Here is a 15,873-nt window from a genome sequence, read left to right as displayed (position 1 = left end):
CTATGGAGTCCCATTAAATGGCCATTTTTTTCATGCCACGGGATCCTTTCTTATGCAGACGTGGTTCTCTGCCGTCACATGCTGCTTTTCTGACTGGCCTTGCCCTCGGAACGAGACCCACAGATGCAGGTGGAATCACCAGTGTCTACAAAATCTGCAAACCCTGCGGCAGCTGCTGGGCACTACAGCGGTTTCATCAGGGCTGCTTCTTGTTTTTTAACTGAAGAGAAACATGCATTTCTTAAAAGGAAGAAAGAGTTGAGGTTCCCCGGAAAAATGGGCACATCCACTGGGGTGGCCTCCTTCTTCCCTCAGCCCGAAGTTTCAGCCCTCGAACATCCTGAGGGGCTGATGCCCTTTCCGAGCCTATCTGCAGAAAGTTCCCGTCACATCTCGCTTATCCATTTTGCGTGTTTCTCATGCAACAACCCCTTCCTTGAGCTTACCTCAGCCAGACACTGTTTTGAGTGCTTCCCAATGAACTCGCTCCCTTTCCTTCTCCCAATACCCTCATGAGCTATGGACTGCTGTGGTCCCATCCGGCTGACTGGGGGCTGAGGCCGAAAGAGGTTAACTGGTACAAGATGCCCCAGCAGTTCGACGGAGGGCACAGGACCCACAGGGGATGGCCAGGCTCCCGCATCTGCCTCCCCACCACCTCACCCCTCTCGCGCTTGGGTATCACGTGTTCTCCTTCCTGGCCTGAACTTCTGATCTCCTAAGACCTGTTGTAGCCTTTGTGATCTCCCTCCTGGCTGGAAGTTCTGGATGCTTCCCAGAGGTGGCGGAAAGATAGCCTCGCTAGGAAGAGAATGCCATGTGCCAGGCCAGTGTCTCTTGGGGGTCAACCGACAGACACCCAGGCACTACGACAGCATGGCCTCAGAACCGGATGCTCCCAGCAGGTGTGGGAAGAGGCAGCTTGGCAGCCACCCTGCAACTCAGAGCAGACAGACAGGCAATGTCTTTAAGGCACGGCGCAGCCTGAGCATGGAGAGGGCGCTGGGCAATGGGAAGGGGCGGGAGTGAGGATCTTGAAGGACCTCCACGTGTTTCCTAGAAGCCTGGCTAAAAGCCAGGGTGATGCTGCAGGACCCCCCTGATGGTAATGTTTTAGGGTGTCCTGGACCCCTACTGTTTATGAGTCCTGGGCTGAGACATGAGCCTGGAGGGTCCCTTTGGACAGCCACAGCTCCCGCATGCCTGGTATCTCAGAGACTCAGAGATAGTACAGAGTGCAGGGGTGTGGCCTTCAGAATGGCCCGGCTGTAGGATGGAAGGCAGAGATCAGTGACACTAGATCTGGAGGTGGTCTCAGCTGCTGTGAGGGGACGTTGATGGCTTCTGGAACTCAGGGGGCACAGTTGAGGAAGAACAAAAGCTCTTCCCTGCCTACCTACCAAAGCCTTCCAGCCACGCACAAGGCGGCCAGGGCCACCCTCTTGACGTGCTTCTCCTGACTAGACACCTCCCTCGGCGCTCTCTGGCTCACATCCACACGGAGCCCAGCACACCAGGGCCTGTCAGCCAGCCCCAACCTACCTCCTCACACTCTGCACCTGCCTCCCCTCCAGCCTCCTGCCTGCCACACCCCTGGCCAGGCTCACACCATTCCCTTGGCCAGGGATGTCTCTGCCTTCTTTCCACCACCCAGTGAGATCCTGGGTACCTAGCCCAGTGCCCAGAGGGCCTTTCCTTTAAAAGCTGAGGCCTTAGGATGTGTGCTGCCAGAGGTTCTAGGAGCTCCAAGAACATGTGACAGAATTTGATTGTTCGGTCAGACTTCACGAAAGAACTGCAGGCACAGCCTGGTGCACCCCAACGCTACACTCAGTCGGTGTGATGGGTCGAGTCCCCAGGACTTGAGAAGGTGAACTTCCTTGGAAATAAGGTCCTTTCAGAGGTGATCGACGTAAAATGAAGTCGTTAGAATGAGTCCCAATCCAGTGTGGCGCTGCCCTTTATAGAAAGGGAAGGACATCTGGACGGAGACGGACATGCGCGCAGGGAAGACCGTATGGGCACGCACAGGCAGAAGGTGGCCGTGTGAAGACAGGGGACCGGAGCCCTGCATCTACAAGCCAAGGAAGGCCAAAAATTGCCTGTGACATCACAAGCTATGAGCCAAGAAAGGATTCTCCCCCAGAGACATCAGACAGAGCACGGCCCTGCTGACAACTTGCTTTTGGACTTCCAGCTTCCAGAACTGTGAGATGAAGCATTTTGCTGTCGTCAGCCACCCGGTTTGTGGCAGTCCCAGGAGAGTGACGTGGTCCGTATGTGTGAATGTGTGCTGGAGAAGGAAAGAACGGTCTAGGGCATACAGACAGGGCAGGTGTGTTTACTGGCAAAAAAAAAAAAAAAAAAAAAAAACGATTCACGGAGGTGAGGGCTGATTCAAGGTCAGAAAAGGAGGTAGCAGGGTGGGGGTCAGAACTTGGCCTTGGGACCACCCCAGTCTTCCACCTCACCAGGAGCATCTTTCCTGGGAGGCTGACCTCGAGAGTTTCCAATTCTGATTCTCTGGCTGATCAGTGTTAGCTGCTAAAATGAAAGCCAAGTCCACACATGGCTGGAACTGCTCACAATGTCCTTCCTTTTTTAAAAAATATTTTATTTATTTATCTTTAGAGGGGAAGGGAAGGAGAGAGGAAGAGAAACATCAACGTATGGTGGCTTCTCGTGCATCCCCTGCTGGGAACTGGCCCCTGCTGGGAACTGGCCTGCAGCCCAGGCATGTGCCCTGACTGGGAATCGAACCGCAATTGTTTGGTTCGCAGGCCGCGCTCAATCCACTGAGCTACATTCTTCCTTTTTTAAAGCGCTCAACTGCTGAAAAGTCTTTCTGTGGTTTAAGGATTCTGTGGGTGGTCATTTTTTCTGAGTAGATTCAGGGCACTTTAAGTCTCCATAGCTCAACTGCACGAGCCCCTCGGAGGGCAGCTTACGTCCTGTCAAGCCCCACCAGGTGATGAACAGCGGCCCACGGCAGAGCGGAGGGATGCGGGAGCAGACGCAGCCCCAAGCAACCGCCCGGGCTGGGCTGCACCACCGGGAACCCTCGCCTTCCCACCCACCCCTTTACTTTTCCAGAACCTGGGCATGCGGCTCCAGAAAATGACAAGGTGTTTACAGCAGGACCATGAGGAGAGGGCCTGCTCATTGCGCCCATTTCTGCACAAGATGCCCTGGCATGTTCTTCTCATTAAACCATCCCAGCAACTCCGTGACGTAGCTGCTATTTAAACCCCGCTATACGGATGAGGAAACTGAAGCTCCAAGGATGATTCCAAGGTCATGAAACTCCCAAGTAGCATAGGCAGGATTTGAACCGGGGTCTGAGAAGCCCCAAAGCTTAAACGCCTAAACAACATAGTCCCCAGGGTTTGTCCTAAGGACTCAGAGTGAACACCCTCAGAGCCAGAATGTTTCCCCTGGTTCACAGCCTCGTGCCATCTCACAGAGCGCAGGATGCATAGCCATTCCCCTACTGCCCATCTCTCCACGCGAAATGCCCTTTCCACGCCCTTGTTTTTGGAGGCATCACTGGTTAGAAATCTTCCCAAGGAGACTGGCTCTGAAGCATCCTGCCTGAACCTGGGTGTGGAAGCGGGTGGGCATGTCTTTTTGTCCCCCTACCTATTCTGCCACCTCCTGGGCCTGACCACTGATCCCAAGCCTACCCAGGCTGGGAAAGCAAAAGGCAGTCCTCTTTCAAAGACCTGTAGGTGGTCGACTCGCTGGCTTTCTAGTCCCTCTCGGCCTGCTCTGCCCAAGGCCCAAGACAGGAGTGCCGGCCTGGTGAGGGTGGCAGGAGGTTTCCTGGCAGAGAAAGCACCCACCTACCTATAAAAAGCTCTCCACGAAAACGCTCCGCTTGGAACTAGGAGCTTGCAGAGAATGTGTTATGGCTGCTCTCACATATTTATACCCCCACCTACTTCCAGAAAGGATCTGAAATTGCTTACAATAAAAAAACTGAGCCAGGTCTGCGTCCAGAGAGTGGAAATCGAGAGGAATCAGAGGAGAGACTCTAGGGGAGCAGCGCTGCTCCCGCAAACAGGCCCTGTGCCCCTAAAGGGGGTCGGGCTGCCTGTGCTGAGGGATCAGACTGGAGATTGCACCTGTATTTCCACTTTCCTCCCAGATCAGGAGGTGTAGAAAGTCCCTGCAAAGAGCTCAGAATGATGGGCACCACTCACCGGGGATGGATGGTGTCTTGTCCCCAAAGAGGGGTGAATGAGAAGGGGCCCTGCAGTCCTTGGGGAATTCATTCACTGGCCTTGGGCAGAAACAGACCCCACAGACCACGCAGAGTGTGGCCTGTGTACTAGCAGCACCAGCACCCCCTGGGAGCTTGTTAGGAATGTACCGCCCAGACCTGCCGAATCAGAACCTGCCTGGGATGGGAACGCCAGGCGCTTCGTAAGCGCATGGTGGGCCGGGAAGCCCTGTTGTGGGTTCTCCCTCTGCTTCCCGAGCCAGTCTTTGCTTTGGCCGGCGGGCGTAAGTCCAGCCCTTCAGGAGCTTCTACCACCCACCGCGCAGCCTCCTGCTCACTGAGAGGCTGCCCTGGCACGTGTTAGCAGCAATCTCCACGCCCGACCCCCGTGGGCCTGCTCCTGGCCCCCAGTCCTGTCCTACAGGTACAGCTGCGGCACCCACACCCAAACGCATGACCGCGTGCGTCTGGAGACTCGCTTCACGACGGCGGCTCTCCCCGTTCTTTTTTCTGTCTGGCAACACTATTGCAACACTTTTTATGTTTGTGACCTTTCACGCTGTTCTGTCCCTAGCGTGCCAGCCACCAAACCAGCAAATGCTGCGAGATTTGCATTTTCTAAAAAGGTACGTTTACTAGCGTCTAGGCAAGCAACATAAGCCACTTAAAGAGATCAGAAGAACTTTCTAGTTACACCCATTCATTCATTCATTCACTCAGCAAGTATTTACTGCATGCCACACATCAGAAATATACATCCGGGAAGATAACATATGCAAAAAACACTTAAAAATTAAAATACCTCCTGATGTCTCTACCGGCTCATCCCAGACCAGGAAACACACTTGGATCCCACTTTCTGTCCCTCCCTCTTATCTTTATCTCTAACCTCAGTGAAAGCCATTCCTAGCAGCGTACTGGCAGCAAAGGGGGCCCACCCACCACCCACCTACCTAGGGAAGGGCCACCCCTGCTTTGTGCTTTTCCAGGCCTTGGTTTTAGGGCTACAAACAAACCCTCCCAGAAGCCAGACCCTGGCCCAGGGAAGAGTCCCAATAATCCTGGGTGCATCTTACAGTTGGGTCAGTGTTTTTAAAAGATTGATCCCTTTCCCCTCTGGGTTCCCAGTGGGCTCTGTACAGGTGTCTGACATGACCCAAGTCACACCTCACTGGCTTCACTTGTCTCCTTCGCCAGACCTTAAGTCCCTCCAGGCAGCAGCCTTATCTTAATCGTTCATGTCGCCAGCGCCTCCCACACAGCCTGGCATAAGGTACGTGCTCAGTTCGTGTTTCTTGGGTGAATGCACACGCACCTGACGGAACGGGAGGAAACACCAGGCTGCCCAGAGAGTGCAAAGGCTACTTCCTACCTACAGGAGGAGGGTGGCCGCTGTGCAGCGCCTGGGCCGCGGTGCACGTCCTGGGCCGAGTTTGGGCGGATGCCCCCTCCAGGCCCAGGGCGGAGTGTGTCTGTGTGGGTGCACATGTGCACAGGGACCGGTGCCCACCCTCCCAGCTGCCCGGGGGTGGTGGTGGTGGGGTGTCCCTTACCGTGGTGTATTTACCCAGCTGGCAGAGCGAGGGGAAGGTTTCCTGGTGCGCTTTTCGGATCTTCTCTGTGAGATCATCCAGCTCAGCTGTCATTTCATAGCTTTCGGTGCACTCCGGCTTGGAAGGCTCCTTCTTTTTCTTGTTTCGGTCATTCCTGACAGCTGGAAGCGAGAGAAAAGGCAAGTCAGGGGTCACTGAGGTCTGGGCCTGTGTTTGCCAGTGCTTTGGATTCATGGGACACTGGGGACAGGAACAGGGGGGAATAGGTGCTGTAAACACACCTAGGAAAAGAGGTTGGCGGCCGGGAGGGCTGGGCAGAGAGCGACATTTGTCTTTCTGTGCCAGCACGTGCTGCCCCAGCGGGCCGACCGTCTCTATTCGTTTGGGAAGAACTTTCTGTGTGGACAGGTCCTTAAGATGGACTTTTCCCAAGCACGGTCCCCTCAGCTCTGGGGCAGATGGCCTGCGAGACATTGCCAAGAAACCGAATGGCCTGGGAAACGTCCCCAGACAAGCCCTGGTGGCATCATAATTGGTGATTCCAAGCTAAGCTTTTTGATTTTGTTTTTTGGTACTTTTTTACTCACCCACGGGGATTTTTTCATTGTTTTTGAGAGAGAGAGAGAGGAAGCCAGAGAGGAAGGGAGAAAGAGAAATATCAGTGTGAAAGAGAAACGTCGACTGGTTGCCTCCCATACACGGCCGGACCAGGTACTGAAGGCGCTCCGTCCCAGGGTTGAACCTGCGACCTCTATACGTGCTCTGACCAGGAATCGAATCCACAACCTTCCAGTTGTGGATGACGCTGCCCCCAACTGGGCCATCCAGGCCAGGCCACGCTTTCTGTTTTGATATTTTGCTTTTTAGTTTTCTGAATTTGCTGACTGGTACCTTAAAAGAAATTCACCTTAGAAGTAATGGGATTATCATTTTTATACCTCTGTGCTTTTCTGCTTCTGAGATTTTCATATTAATCATACATCTTATTATCTATGAACTTATTTAAAAATAATAATCTATGCATGTTGAACTCCTGGCCTGGAAAACCATTCATTTATTCATTCACTTATTCACCCACAGCTGCTTGGCTCCACATCTTGTCTGGCTCCCTGCACCCTTAGCAGGTGAGTGTCTTGGGCTCAGCAGGCCCCACCGAGCTCAGTGAGGGGCAGAGCCAGGCCCTGGACCCTGGGGCTGTAGAAGCCTGGGCTTCCTCTCACAGCACAGGCCTCTTGGGTGACTTCAAATTCAAGTGTAACTCAAAGCTCTGGCCACCGGCCTGGATCTCCCGGGGAAGGAAACTGAAACCCAGGGAGGCCAACAGGTAAGACTAGCCCATGTGCCTCACTCCACTCTGGGGAGCTGCCTGGCTGTGTGTGCTGCCACCGGGAGCTGGGACTCTGTGCTGCAAAATGACCCAGGGCATAATCCCATCAGCCCTGTGAGGGCCAGGCCTGGGCTGCCTCTGGAGAGCTCTGGTGACCGAGAACTGGCAGTTCCCTAGGTTCTTTGGTTTACACCGAGAAGATCCAGGGCCCTGCTTGGAGCTACAGGTGAAGGCAGAATTGAAGGCAGGCATGGGAAAGGAGAAAGTGGGAAAGGAAAGAGATAGTAATGGAGAGGGACAGAGAGAGGGAGCGAGGGAAAAAAGGGAGCAATGAATGGTACTTAAAAGCCCCAGTGTCTATATAAGCTGCTCACACCTGACCAGGAGGCAGGGCAGCCGGGAAAAAAAATTCCACATTTCTTGAGTGTCTTGAGCATGTATAGGAACTGTCCGCAGTAACGCACTTAACCCTCTTATCAGGTAGGCAATTTGAAACCCATTTTACAGATAAAGAAACTGAGCTTCAGAGAGGCTCACACGCTCGGGTTTATACACCCGGAATTCTTTCCTCACTCGGACTCACTTGGAGGGAAGTGGATTTTTGAGAGGAAAGCAAAACCTCCCAGATGACCATCTTCCCCAGGACTCTGAAATGACCCTGTTCTTTGGCTCAGAACTTTTCTCGATCTACAGCGAGTGGGTAGGGACAGTGTGAGGGAGCCCCGCCCTAGATGCGGTCTTCCCCGCCTGCCCGGACCACTCCCCGCAGGTCTGGAACACAGCAGGGCGTGGTTTACAGCGGGGAGAACACAAAGAACACAGTCGGCAAAGGGGAGACAGGGAGGGAGGCAGGGGGTAGCGTGTAGTAGAGACGCCGCTGTGTCCCTCTACACAGATTGAAGTCCGGTGTGTGAGGGGAGGCTGTAGCCTGAAGGCTCGTGTGTGACAGCAGGGGGCTCTCAGGGCAGGCCCTCCGACCCCCTCCTTTCCTGGGTCCTGCCCATGGCCCTCTTCTTCAGCTAACCCAAAAATCATGCCAGAGTAATGGCAGTCCTTCTAAAACAGAGCCCTGAAGACAGGAGTTTGGCAGTGCATGGGACGCAGGAAAGGGACACATACTGTCACCTTCATGAGGTGGGGCAGGGGGCAAATACTGTTTCTCAGGGCCCTCCCCTCCTCACCTGGGGGTATCTGGAAGGCGAGGGCCATATTTTACTAGTCTCTGTGTCCCCAGGGTTAATACAGGGGGAGGCACACAGATGGGGGCTCAGACACAGTTTCGTGAAGGACAAGATGAGTGGGTGTCTAAACATGGGATTTTTGTCAGCTGTCAGGACCTCTGTGTGGCCACACAGAGCTCACCTGAACCTCTTTCTTCCAGTCACTGAAGGTCTCATCATTGGGCCTGCAGGGGACTCACGCCCCATTCTCCAACCTAGAGGAGGAGCCAGGAGGTGGATAAAGCAGGAGGGGCATCCAAAGGGTCCCGAGCATGATTTACACACCTGGGAGGAGCCGGCCGATGTAGGCAAAGCGCTTCTCAGATGAAAGGTGCTCCATAAAATATCAAGTATTCTCCTCGTGAGGGCTAAGTGCTACAAATCAGATTTGGTGGCATAAAAGTAACGTATTTATGATCCACTATCATATTGCAAATGAAATGAATGTCATAAAAGTGCCACTTATACAAATACCTCTGATGTACGGATCTCAACCTATGAATATGAAAACAGACAGCCCAGCACTTTTATTTGAATGTCTAATCATGGAAATGAATGAAGTCATGTTCATTTTAATGTGTGCACTTGTGTGTGCACATATTATGTGTGCACTATAATCTGGAATATTGATTTCCATGCACGCAATAAAAATGCAGCGCAGGAAATATGCAAAAGGTGGGGATTCCTGGACTTTCATGGAGTTCCTGGAAGTGGGAAATATGCAAAAGATGGGGACTTCCTGGACTCAGGAAGAGATGAAAACGACACTACTGAAAACTTCTTCACGAAGGAAGGAAGGAAGGAAGGAAGGAAGGAAGGAAGGGAAAGGAAGGCAAAGGAAGGCAAAGAAAGGAAGTGAAAGAAAGAGAGAGAGAGAGAAAGAAAGAAAGAAAGAAAGAGAGAAAGAGTCAACAGTGCTTTTGTCCATAAAATTTTCCATATTCAGCTTAGCAAAGAAAGCATAATGGTCTATTTATTCTTGCCTGAATATCAAGGTCTGGAATTTGTTCATCTTGACTCTTAACCTCCTTGCTAACTGCAAGAAGCATGGGCCAGAGCTGGGGATTAGGGCCACCTAGCTGCCATGCGTGGGAGACAGCCTGTCACTGAAACACGGGTGTGCTTAAAAGAAAAACACACAAATATTTTCATTTCAGTTACAAATCATTATCTAAATTAATTATGCATATGAACTACAGGAGGATTTGAAGCCAGGTGGACCCGCGATGGAGGGAGGCATCCTGTTTCCATAATTTCAGGATTTGGGAGTGGGTGCTTGAGCATTGAGCACAGTGGTCCCCACTGTAAAGTCGGGTAGGGTTAGGGGAGTTAATACTCCAGGATTGGCATCTCCTTGAAGGTGGAAACTGGGTCTCTCCTAATACCGTACTTGCCATGTAAATGCTAGTAGATATTTGAACAAACACACAGAGAAAGGAGGTTAGTAAACAAGGTTCCCGCCAAGATTTCTCTGTCACTGACAAGTCACATGCCTTCAGGAACAGGGAGAGGGCAGGGGCCCCACGAGTGTCTGTTAAATAGCACCCCCAGAGGACTGCTCCACACCTGCAGTGTGGCCACACCCGTGCAAGGACTTTGAACCGATGTGACGGCCCACAAAGTGCCAGGTGGAAGGGATGGCCTACCATTCAGAGTGACAGTGACCGAGCAGGGAGCACAGTTAGAATTTTTACCACTTATTAAGTATGTAAGTCTTGGGGCGAATAGTCTGGACGTGGCATCCTGAGAGTTCAGCAAGGATCTACCAACATAGCTCAGCCTCTAAAGTAATTCAAAGCACCTAGAGAAAATGGCTGATATACCAGAATATACAAATACCAAATACTTTCTACTTAAAGTGGTGTATTATACTAATACGACTTTCAAAACATTTCTCAACATAGTTTCCTCTCACTGGTTGCTCTTAGATGTGGAGGTTTCGCCTCCTCTCGAGTGGACAGGGTCCCCTCGGTCCTACAGTTCCCAGTGCTTTCCTCCTCTGTTGTCTGGCTGGTGCGGGCAGCCCTGCCGTGGCTGTGTTTGGTTTGGGGCAGGTCCACTGCGGTTGTCGTCCTTGCAAGACGAGAGATTTGGAGTTCAGAGGCTCTGTTATAAGAGACAAACCCCTTTCTTTGGACAGGAGCCTTGTATGAATTATAGGAAACAGCATAAGTTCAACTCCAGAGATGAGGGAAATTAAACATTCCTGCCCGATGTGTCAAAGCAGGAGCTTGGCAAGGAGTGGCCAGGGAACTGCACGGCGCCCAGGGGATGCCTCCCCTCATAATCGGCAGGATTTCTTTACACAGCCCCCGGCAGCAATGAGCCACCTCAGTGATGGCTTTCCTTCAATCCTATCCACAGCGGGGTGCCTGTGTCCTTGGCTTTGTGTTTGTGGTAGAGCTGTGATGAAGGTCTTGACTGATGGCCCAAAACGGAACGCCAGCATTGGAAATGAAAGACACTGAGGCTGGCCCTCTTCTTCGGTCGGGAGTAGCTTCGCGCACCTTCCACCTGACCAACGCGCCTGGTGTTTAAAAGCCTCCAGTGTAGAAAAGAACAGCTCAGGGATAGACATCCATAAGCCAGGTTCAAGGGCAGGACATTCTTTCTTATGTCAAGCTGGGGTTCTCTCTGCCAAAGTTCAACCTGCCCTCGTGTATCAGGAAGACTGTTTTGTGGGGTGTTTTTAACTTCTTTGTAAAGGTACAGGCAGTCTCATATTCAGGAATCAATAGTCTTAGAATAAGGACCCAAATATCTGGGGTAAAATGACTGAGCAGAGACACAGGCACATGTTTTTATATTTCTTTGAAGAAGCAGGCATGGTAAGCCTTTCAAAATCTGTATCTGAAGGGGGGGGCATGACAAAACAAACTTCGCAGCAGCGGACTGCTCCAAATAAACCTGTACCCCGTGCTGTGTAATGTATACTCTTCACAGCAAGTTGTGGGCTTTCAAATATTTGACAACAATCTCTGTCGTGATGATTCTAATGGCCAAATTTTTCCCTGCCTCCTTTTGTCTAAACACAATTAATGTTCAGAAAATGAACTGCAGAAAAGAAGTTCAGAAAAGAACTTGACATTCTTATATATTTCTTTCCTCTTACCATGCCGTTTAAAACAGAAATGAGGTACTTCTCTTAGCTTGGAACATTTCCTGCTAAGCAGCCTCCGTCATTCCCCGTGGGGAGTACACCCCTGGGCAAACCCTGTAGATCTGGAGGCACCGGCGCACCGGTGCCTGGAGACGGGGACTGTGCTTGTGTGGTGGCTCAGCTGCAGCGCTGGCTCTGATCCTCCTGGTCCTCCTCTATGCAGCTCTGTGCATTGTGGCTCTACAGCTCCTCCTTGTAACCAGAAGGCCTAGGACTCACTTTCACAGCTAGAATGCAGCGGTAGTGATGTACCATTGTCAAGTGTGGAACTCGAAGAGATGTGGCGCTCTTCTGCTTATCCCCCTGAGAACCTGACCACTGTGTGTGAACAAGCCTGAGCTAGCCTGCTGCAGAATGACAGACCGTGTGAAGGACAGCCCAGTGAGCCCAGCCAAGATCATGCTAGATCAACTGAGAGCCAGTGTATCCCTAAACCCAGGAGAACATTCAAGCAAGATCAGCAGATTTGCCTCAGCAATCTGCAGCTAACCATAGGCTCAAGAAGACAGCCTAGTAAACCTCGCTGGTCCCTGGCTCTGTGAAAAATAAAAAAATGCTGCACTGGCTGGTGTGGCCCAGTAAGATGGAGTGCCGGCCTATGAACCAAAGGGTTGCTAGTTTGATTCCCGGTCAGGGCACAAGCCTGGGTCCCCAGTGGGGGGCGTGAGAGAGGCAACATTGATGTTTCTCTCCCTCTCTTTTTCCCTCTCTTCCCTCTAAAAATAAATAAATAAAATCTTTTAAAAATGCTTATTGTTTCAAGCCACTGAAATTTGGGGTGGCTTATTATATAGCGATAGCTAACCGACAGGATCTGTTCAAGGAGCGGGTCTGTACAACAGTGAGGAATGCCCACGTGTGGGCGGGGCACTGGGGCAAAATCCCAAGGGTCTGTATTTTAGTCCGTCATTTACTGCTATGGAAACTCAGAACGTTTGGGGGGGACTAATGGGACTAAACATCAGGGACTAATGTCCCTGAACTAGTGTCCTTATCTGAAAAACACTGACATTATTTTCTTCCATCATATACAAGATTCTTACATACATTTAGAGAAATAAATAACTGTAATATGGTGTTAATAGTACTAAGACAGTGGAAGTCCTACACCAAACTATTTATTTACCAACGATTTATCAAATCCTGTAGCTCCTAAAGACACTGAGTCAAATAAAGCATGGCTTTCCCCCGGTAAATATAACACAAAGCCCTGGCCAGGTTCAAACCCCAGTCAGGGCACATAGCTAGACTGTGGGTTCGATCCCTGGTCAGGGTGTTCACCTGAGACAATGATTCATGTTTCTCTTTCACATCGATGTTCCTCTTTCTCCCTCTTCCTCTCTCTTTAAGGTCAATAAACACATCCTCTAGTGAGGAGTAAAATAAACAAACAAACAAATAAAACACCTAAGATTTATAATACAAACTATAAGTCTTTAATACATATTAAATGCTTTGAAGTGTGAAATTCTAAAGCAGCAGTAGAGAAAGTAGAGTGGAAAGAAATGAGGCAAAGAGATAAAGGAAACAAAGAAATGAAGGGAAGGGAGGAAGAAAGTAAAGGAAGTAGGAAAACAATGAGGGAGAGAGCAAAGAATTTTTATCTAAGGCAAGGCAAGACCAGTGCTCCCGTCTGGTGCCATATAACTAGAGATTAAGGTTAAAACTGGACAGTTATCAAACTTTCAGTGGGTTCATCTCTTGTGGCAGGACACTGCATGTGAACTTGGCTTCACAGATGTGAGCATGTTCACCTCCTTGTGATCCAAGTTTTTCAGGTACCGTTTGACGCACTTGAGGAGTCTCTCTCTGCCCAAGTCATTCATTTATCAGTGAGGTATCTGAGGGACAGACAAATTTTCTGCAAATTTTCCCAACTCTCTATTTTAGGATATGAATGTAGAGCAGCTTCTGCATATTGTCAAATCAATTTTAGAAATCCAAATCATCACATGTAGAAATGGTCTGCATGGGAATGCGTGGGTGTTTAATATTACATACTTAGTTTAAGTGAAAAATTCTCACTTTAAGGCATTTAAATGGGTTTTGTCAGCCTGTGTACCCCTCGGTAATTCTCACTGGGGTTCTTAAAACACTAACACTCCTAAAGCTTTCATAGTCACCAAGTAAGTACACTGTTCAGTATAGCTTTTGTTAGAAATGCATTCTATTAATTTCAATTTTTAGAGAATCGGCAATCCATGCATAAGAAATATACTAGCCTGCTCTCGAATATGGCTAGTCAGTTAACCATAACCTACTTTCCCAATAATTATAGATAAATTTAAATTTACTGTTTTTGAAGGCTGGCTTAACTCTCAAGGTTATTTCTTACAATGGGTGGGAAGCTAACTACCAAAGTCTCTCTTAATGGCAAGGGTTTCTTTTTTAAAAATCATCCATCTGTCTATCCATTCATATATTCATATATCTATCTATCCATTTATTTATTTATTTATCCCATCCATCTATTCAGCTATTCATTCAGCTGTCCACCTGTCCATTCTTTCATGTATTTATTTGTCCATCCATTCAGCTCTCTGTCCCTCTGTTCAACTGCCCATCTGCCCATCCATCCATCCATCCATCTCATTTTTTCTTCCACTGATTGGTTTATCCACCTATCCATCCATTTGTCCATCTGCCTATTCTCATATCAATTTTTTTGGTCCATCCATCTGCCAGTCCATTCATTTATTTATTTCCCCCGCTGTTCAAATAATTATTGAGTACTTACACTGTACCTGAGACTGCGATAAATGTGAATGAGACAGGAATGGGAGCTTATTGTTCAAAAGACTCCCATTCCAGGAAAAGACAGACTCACCTAAAACCAAGAACTACCATGCAGTGAATATGATACCAGAAAGGAGACAGTCATTCTCTAATTTAAGCAAAGGAATACAAAAATCTAAGGGGTAGGGTATGAGACAGTCCTCAGACCCACAGATGAGTGAGCTGATGGTTCAGTCCGTGGGAGTCGTCAAAGCCATCTCAGTAGAGAGATGAATGCTCTCCAGGAGTGTGCAAGGCCTCCTTCACTCAGGTATCCTTAGTGCATAGTACAGCGTCTTCTCCCTCAGGGAGGCTCAACAAATAGCTCTAAAGTGAATGGGGCCTGGGGGTCTGGAAAACATATTGGCTGAAGAGAACAATATGTGCAAAGGCCTAAAGGTTGGGAACAAAATAGCTACATGAAGGAAGTTAGCTTTTCAGTGACCTTTAAAGAATCTGTCACTGGGGAGGTAGAAAGAGATGGAAAGGACATTCTGGATGTGGGGGACACGAGGAAGTGCTTTCGGGAGGAACCGCACCGCCTTTGTAGGACAGTGAGGTAGCTGGTACGAGCAGGCAAGAAGAGTGAAGACTAAGGATGGTTTGGGAGAAACGATCAGACTGGCACCTGAGGAGAGAAGGAGGAAGAGATAGCAGGAAGCGCCACAGTGAAAAATCTGCTGGATTTGACAGTGAACGTGGGAAATGAAAAAGACTCAGGAGGGACAATAAATTTGAACACGGGTACTGGGACAGAGGGTATCATGACAGAGAAGAAAACTGGGGAAGCTGGTGGGAAACAGGGAGTCCTGTTTGGGGCAGAAAAATGAGCTTGGCTCGAGGGGAGGAGAGTCAGAAATCGGGGCGGCAATTTCAGAGATTGTTAGGGAAAGGGCACTGTGGATCTGGTGAGGACACAGGTCTGGGGTTAGATTATTTAAGAGTCACAACCTTAGAGATGACTGTTGGCAGCATGAGAGGGAGTGAACAATCTAAGGAGAGAGAGAGGAAAGAAGGAAAAAGAGGGTCAGAAACTGATCCTTGGGAGGTGCCAGTCGTTGGGGGAAAAGGGAAGAGAGTAAAGGATGGAAGGAGATGAATGGTGAGCAGGAATGCTGGTATAACGAAACTCATAGAGACCAAGGGAAGGAAACAGAATTTGAAAGAGCAGGAGCAGCCTGGGCAAGAGTCCCATGTAGCCGATGGTCAGAAGGAATGAAGAAGGAGCAAAGTTCATTGGTTTTGGCCCAAGAGAAAGTGGTGCCTTTACGAGAACATTACTAGCAAAGCCAGGCTGGGGGCAGGGAGGGGGCATGGAGGTTAAGAGGAGGCCAGAGAAAGCCCTTCAAAAGTCAACCTAGGAAACCAACTTGAGTCCAGGCCCTTGGAAATGTGCTTTTCTGTAATCAAACCTGTAAGAGGGGTCAGTGAAACCACCCGTGTTTACAAATACAAAAAGGCTGTCTGAATCGCCCAGGGAATCTGACATCGTTCATTTGAGAAGGCTCACTGGAAGGTCAGCGCAGAGCAGTGAGATCTCAGAAGACACAGGCTCTGAGGAACTGTCTGTGCGGGAGGAGGCTTTGGCTCATTGAGAGATGGGGGTGCTTTCCAGG

At 49.9% G+C, this 15,873-nt stretch overlaps 1 protein-coding gene across 3 annotated transcripts in view; it reads right to left on the bottom strand.

Moving 5' to 3' along the window:
• RARB (retinoic acid receptor beta) overlaps positions 1-15,873 on the bottom strand; it is a 355,682-nt gene that overhangs the window by 18,941 nt on the left and 320,868 nt on the right. For all 3 annotated transcript variants that reach the window (XM_037070722.1, XM_037070723.1, XM_037070724.1), the window contains exon 4: positions 5,776-5,936. In XM_037070722.1, the coding sequence (XP_036926617.1) occupies positions 5,776-5,936 (161 nt within the window). The remainder of the gene's footprint in view (positions 1-5,775; positions 5,937-15,873) is intronic.

Source organism: Sturnira hondurensis, unplaced genomic scaffold (assembly GCF_014824575.4).
Source record: "Sturnira hondurensis isolate 20B ecotype Veracruz unplaced genomic scaffold, ASM1482457v3 Scaffold0019006, whole genome shotgun sequence".
In the NCBI taxonomy this organism is placed as follows: domain Eukaryota; kingdom Metazoa; phylum Chordata; class Mammalia; order Chiroptera; family Phyllostomidae; genus Sturnira; species Sturnira hondurensis.
Note: the sequence above shows the minus strand (reverse complement) of the source record. Positions and strands in the feature narration are given on the sequence as shown.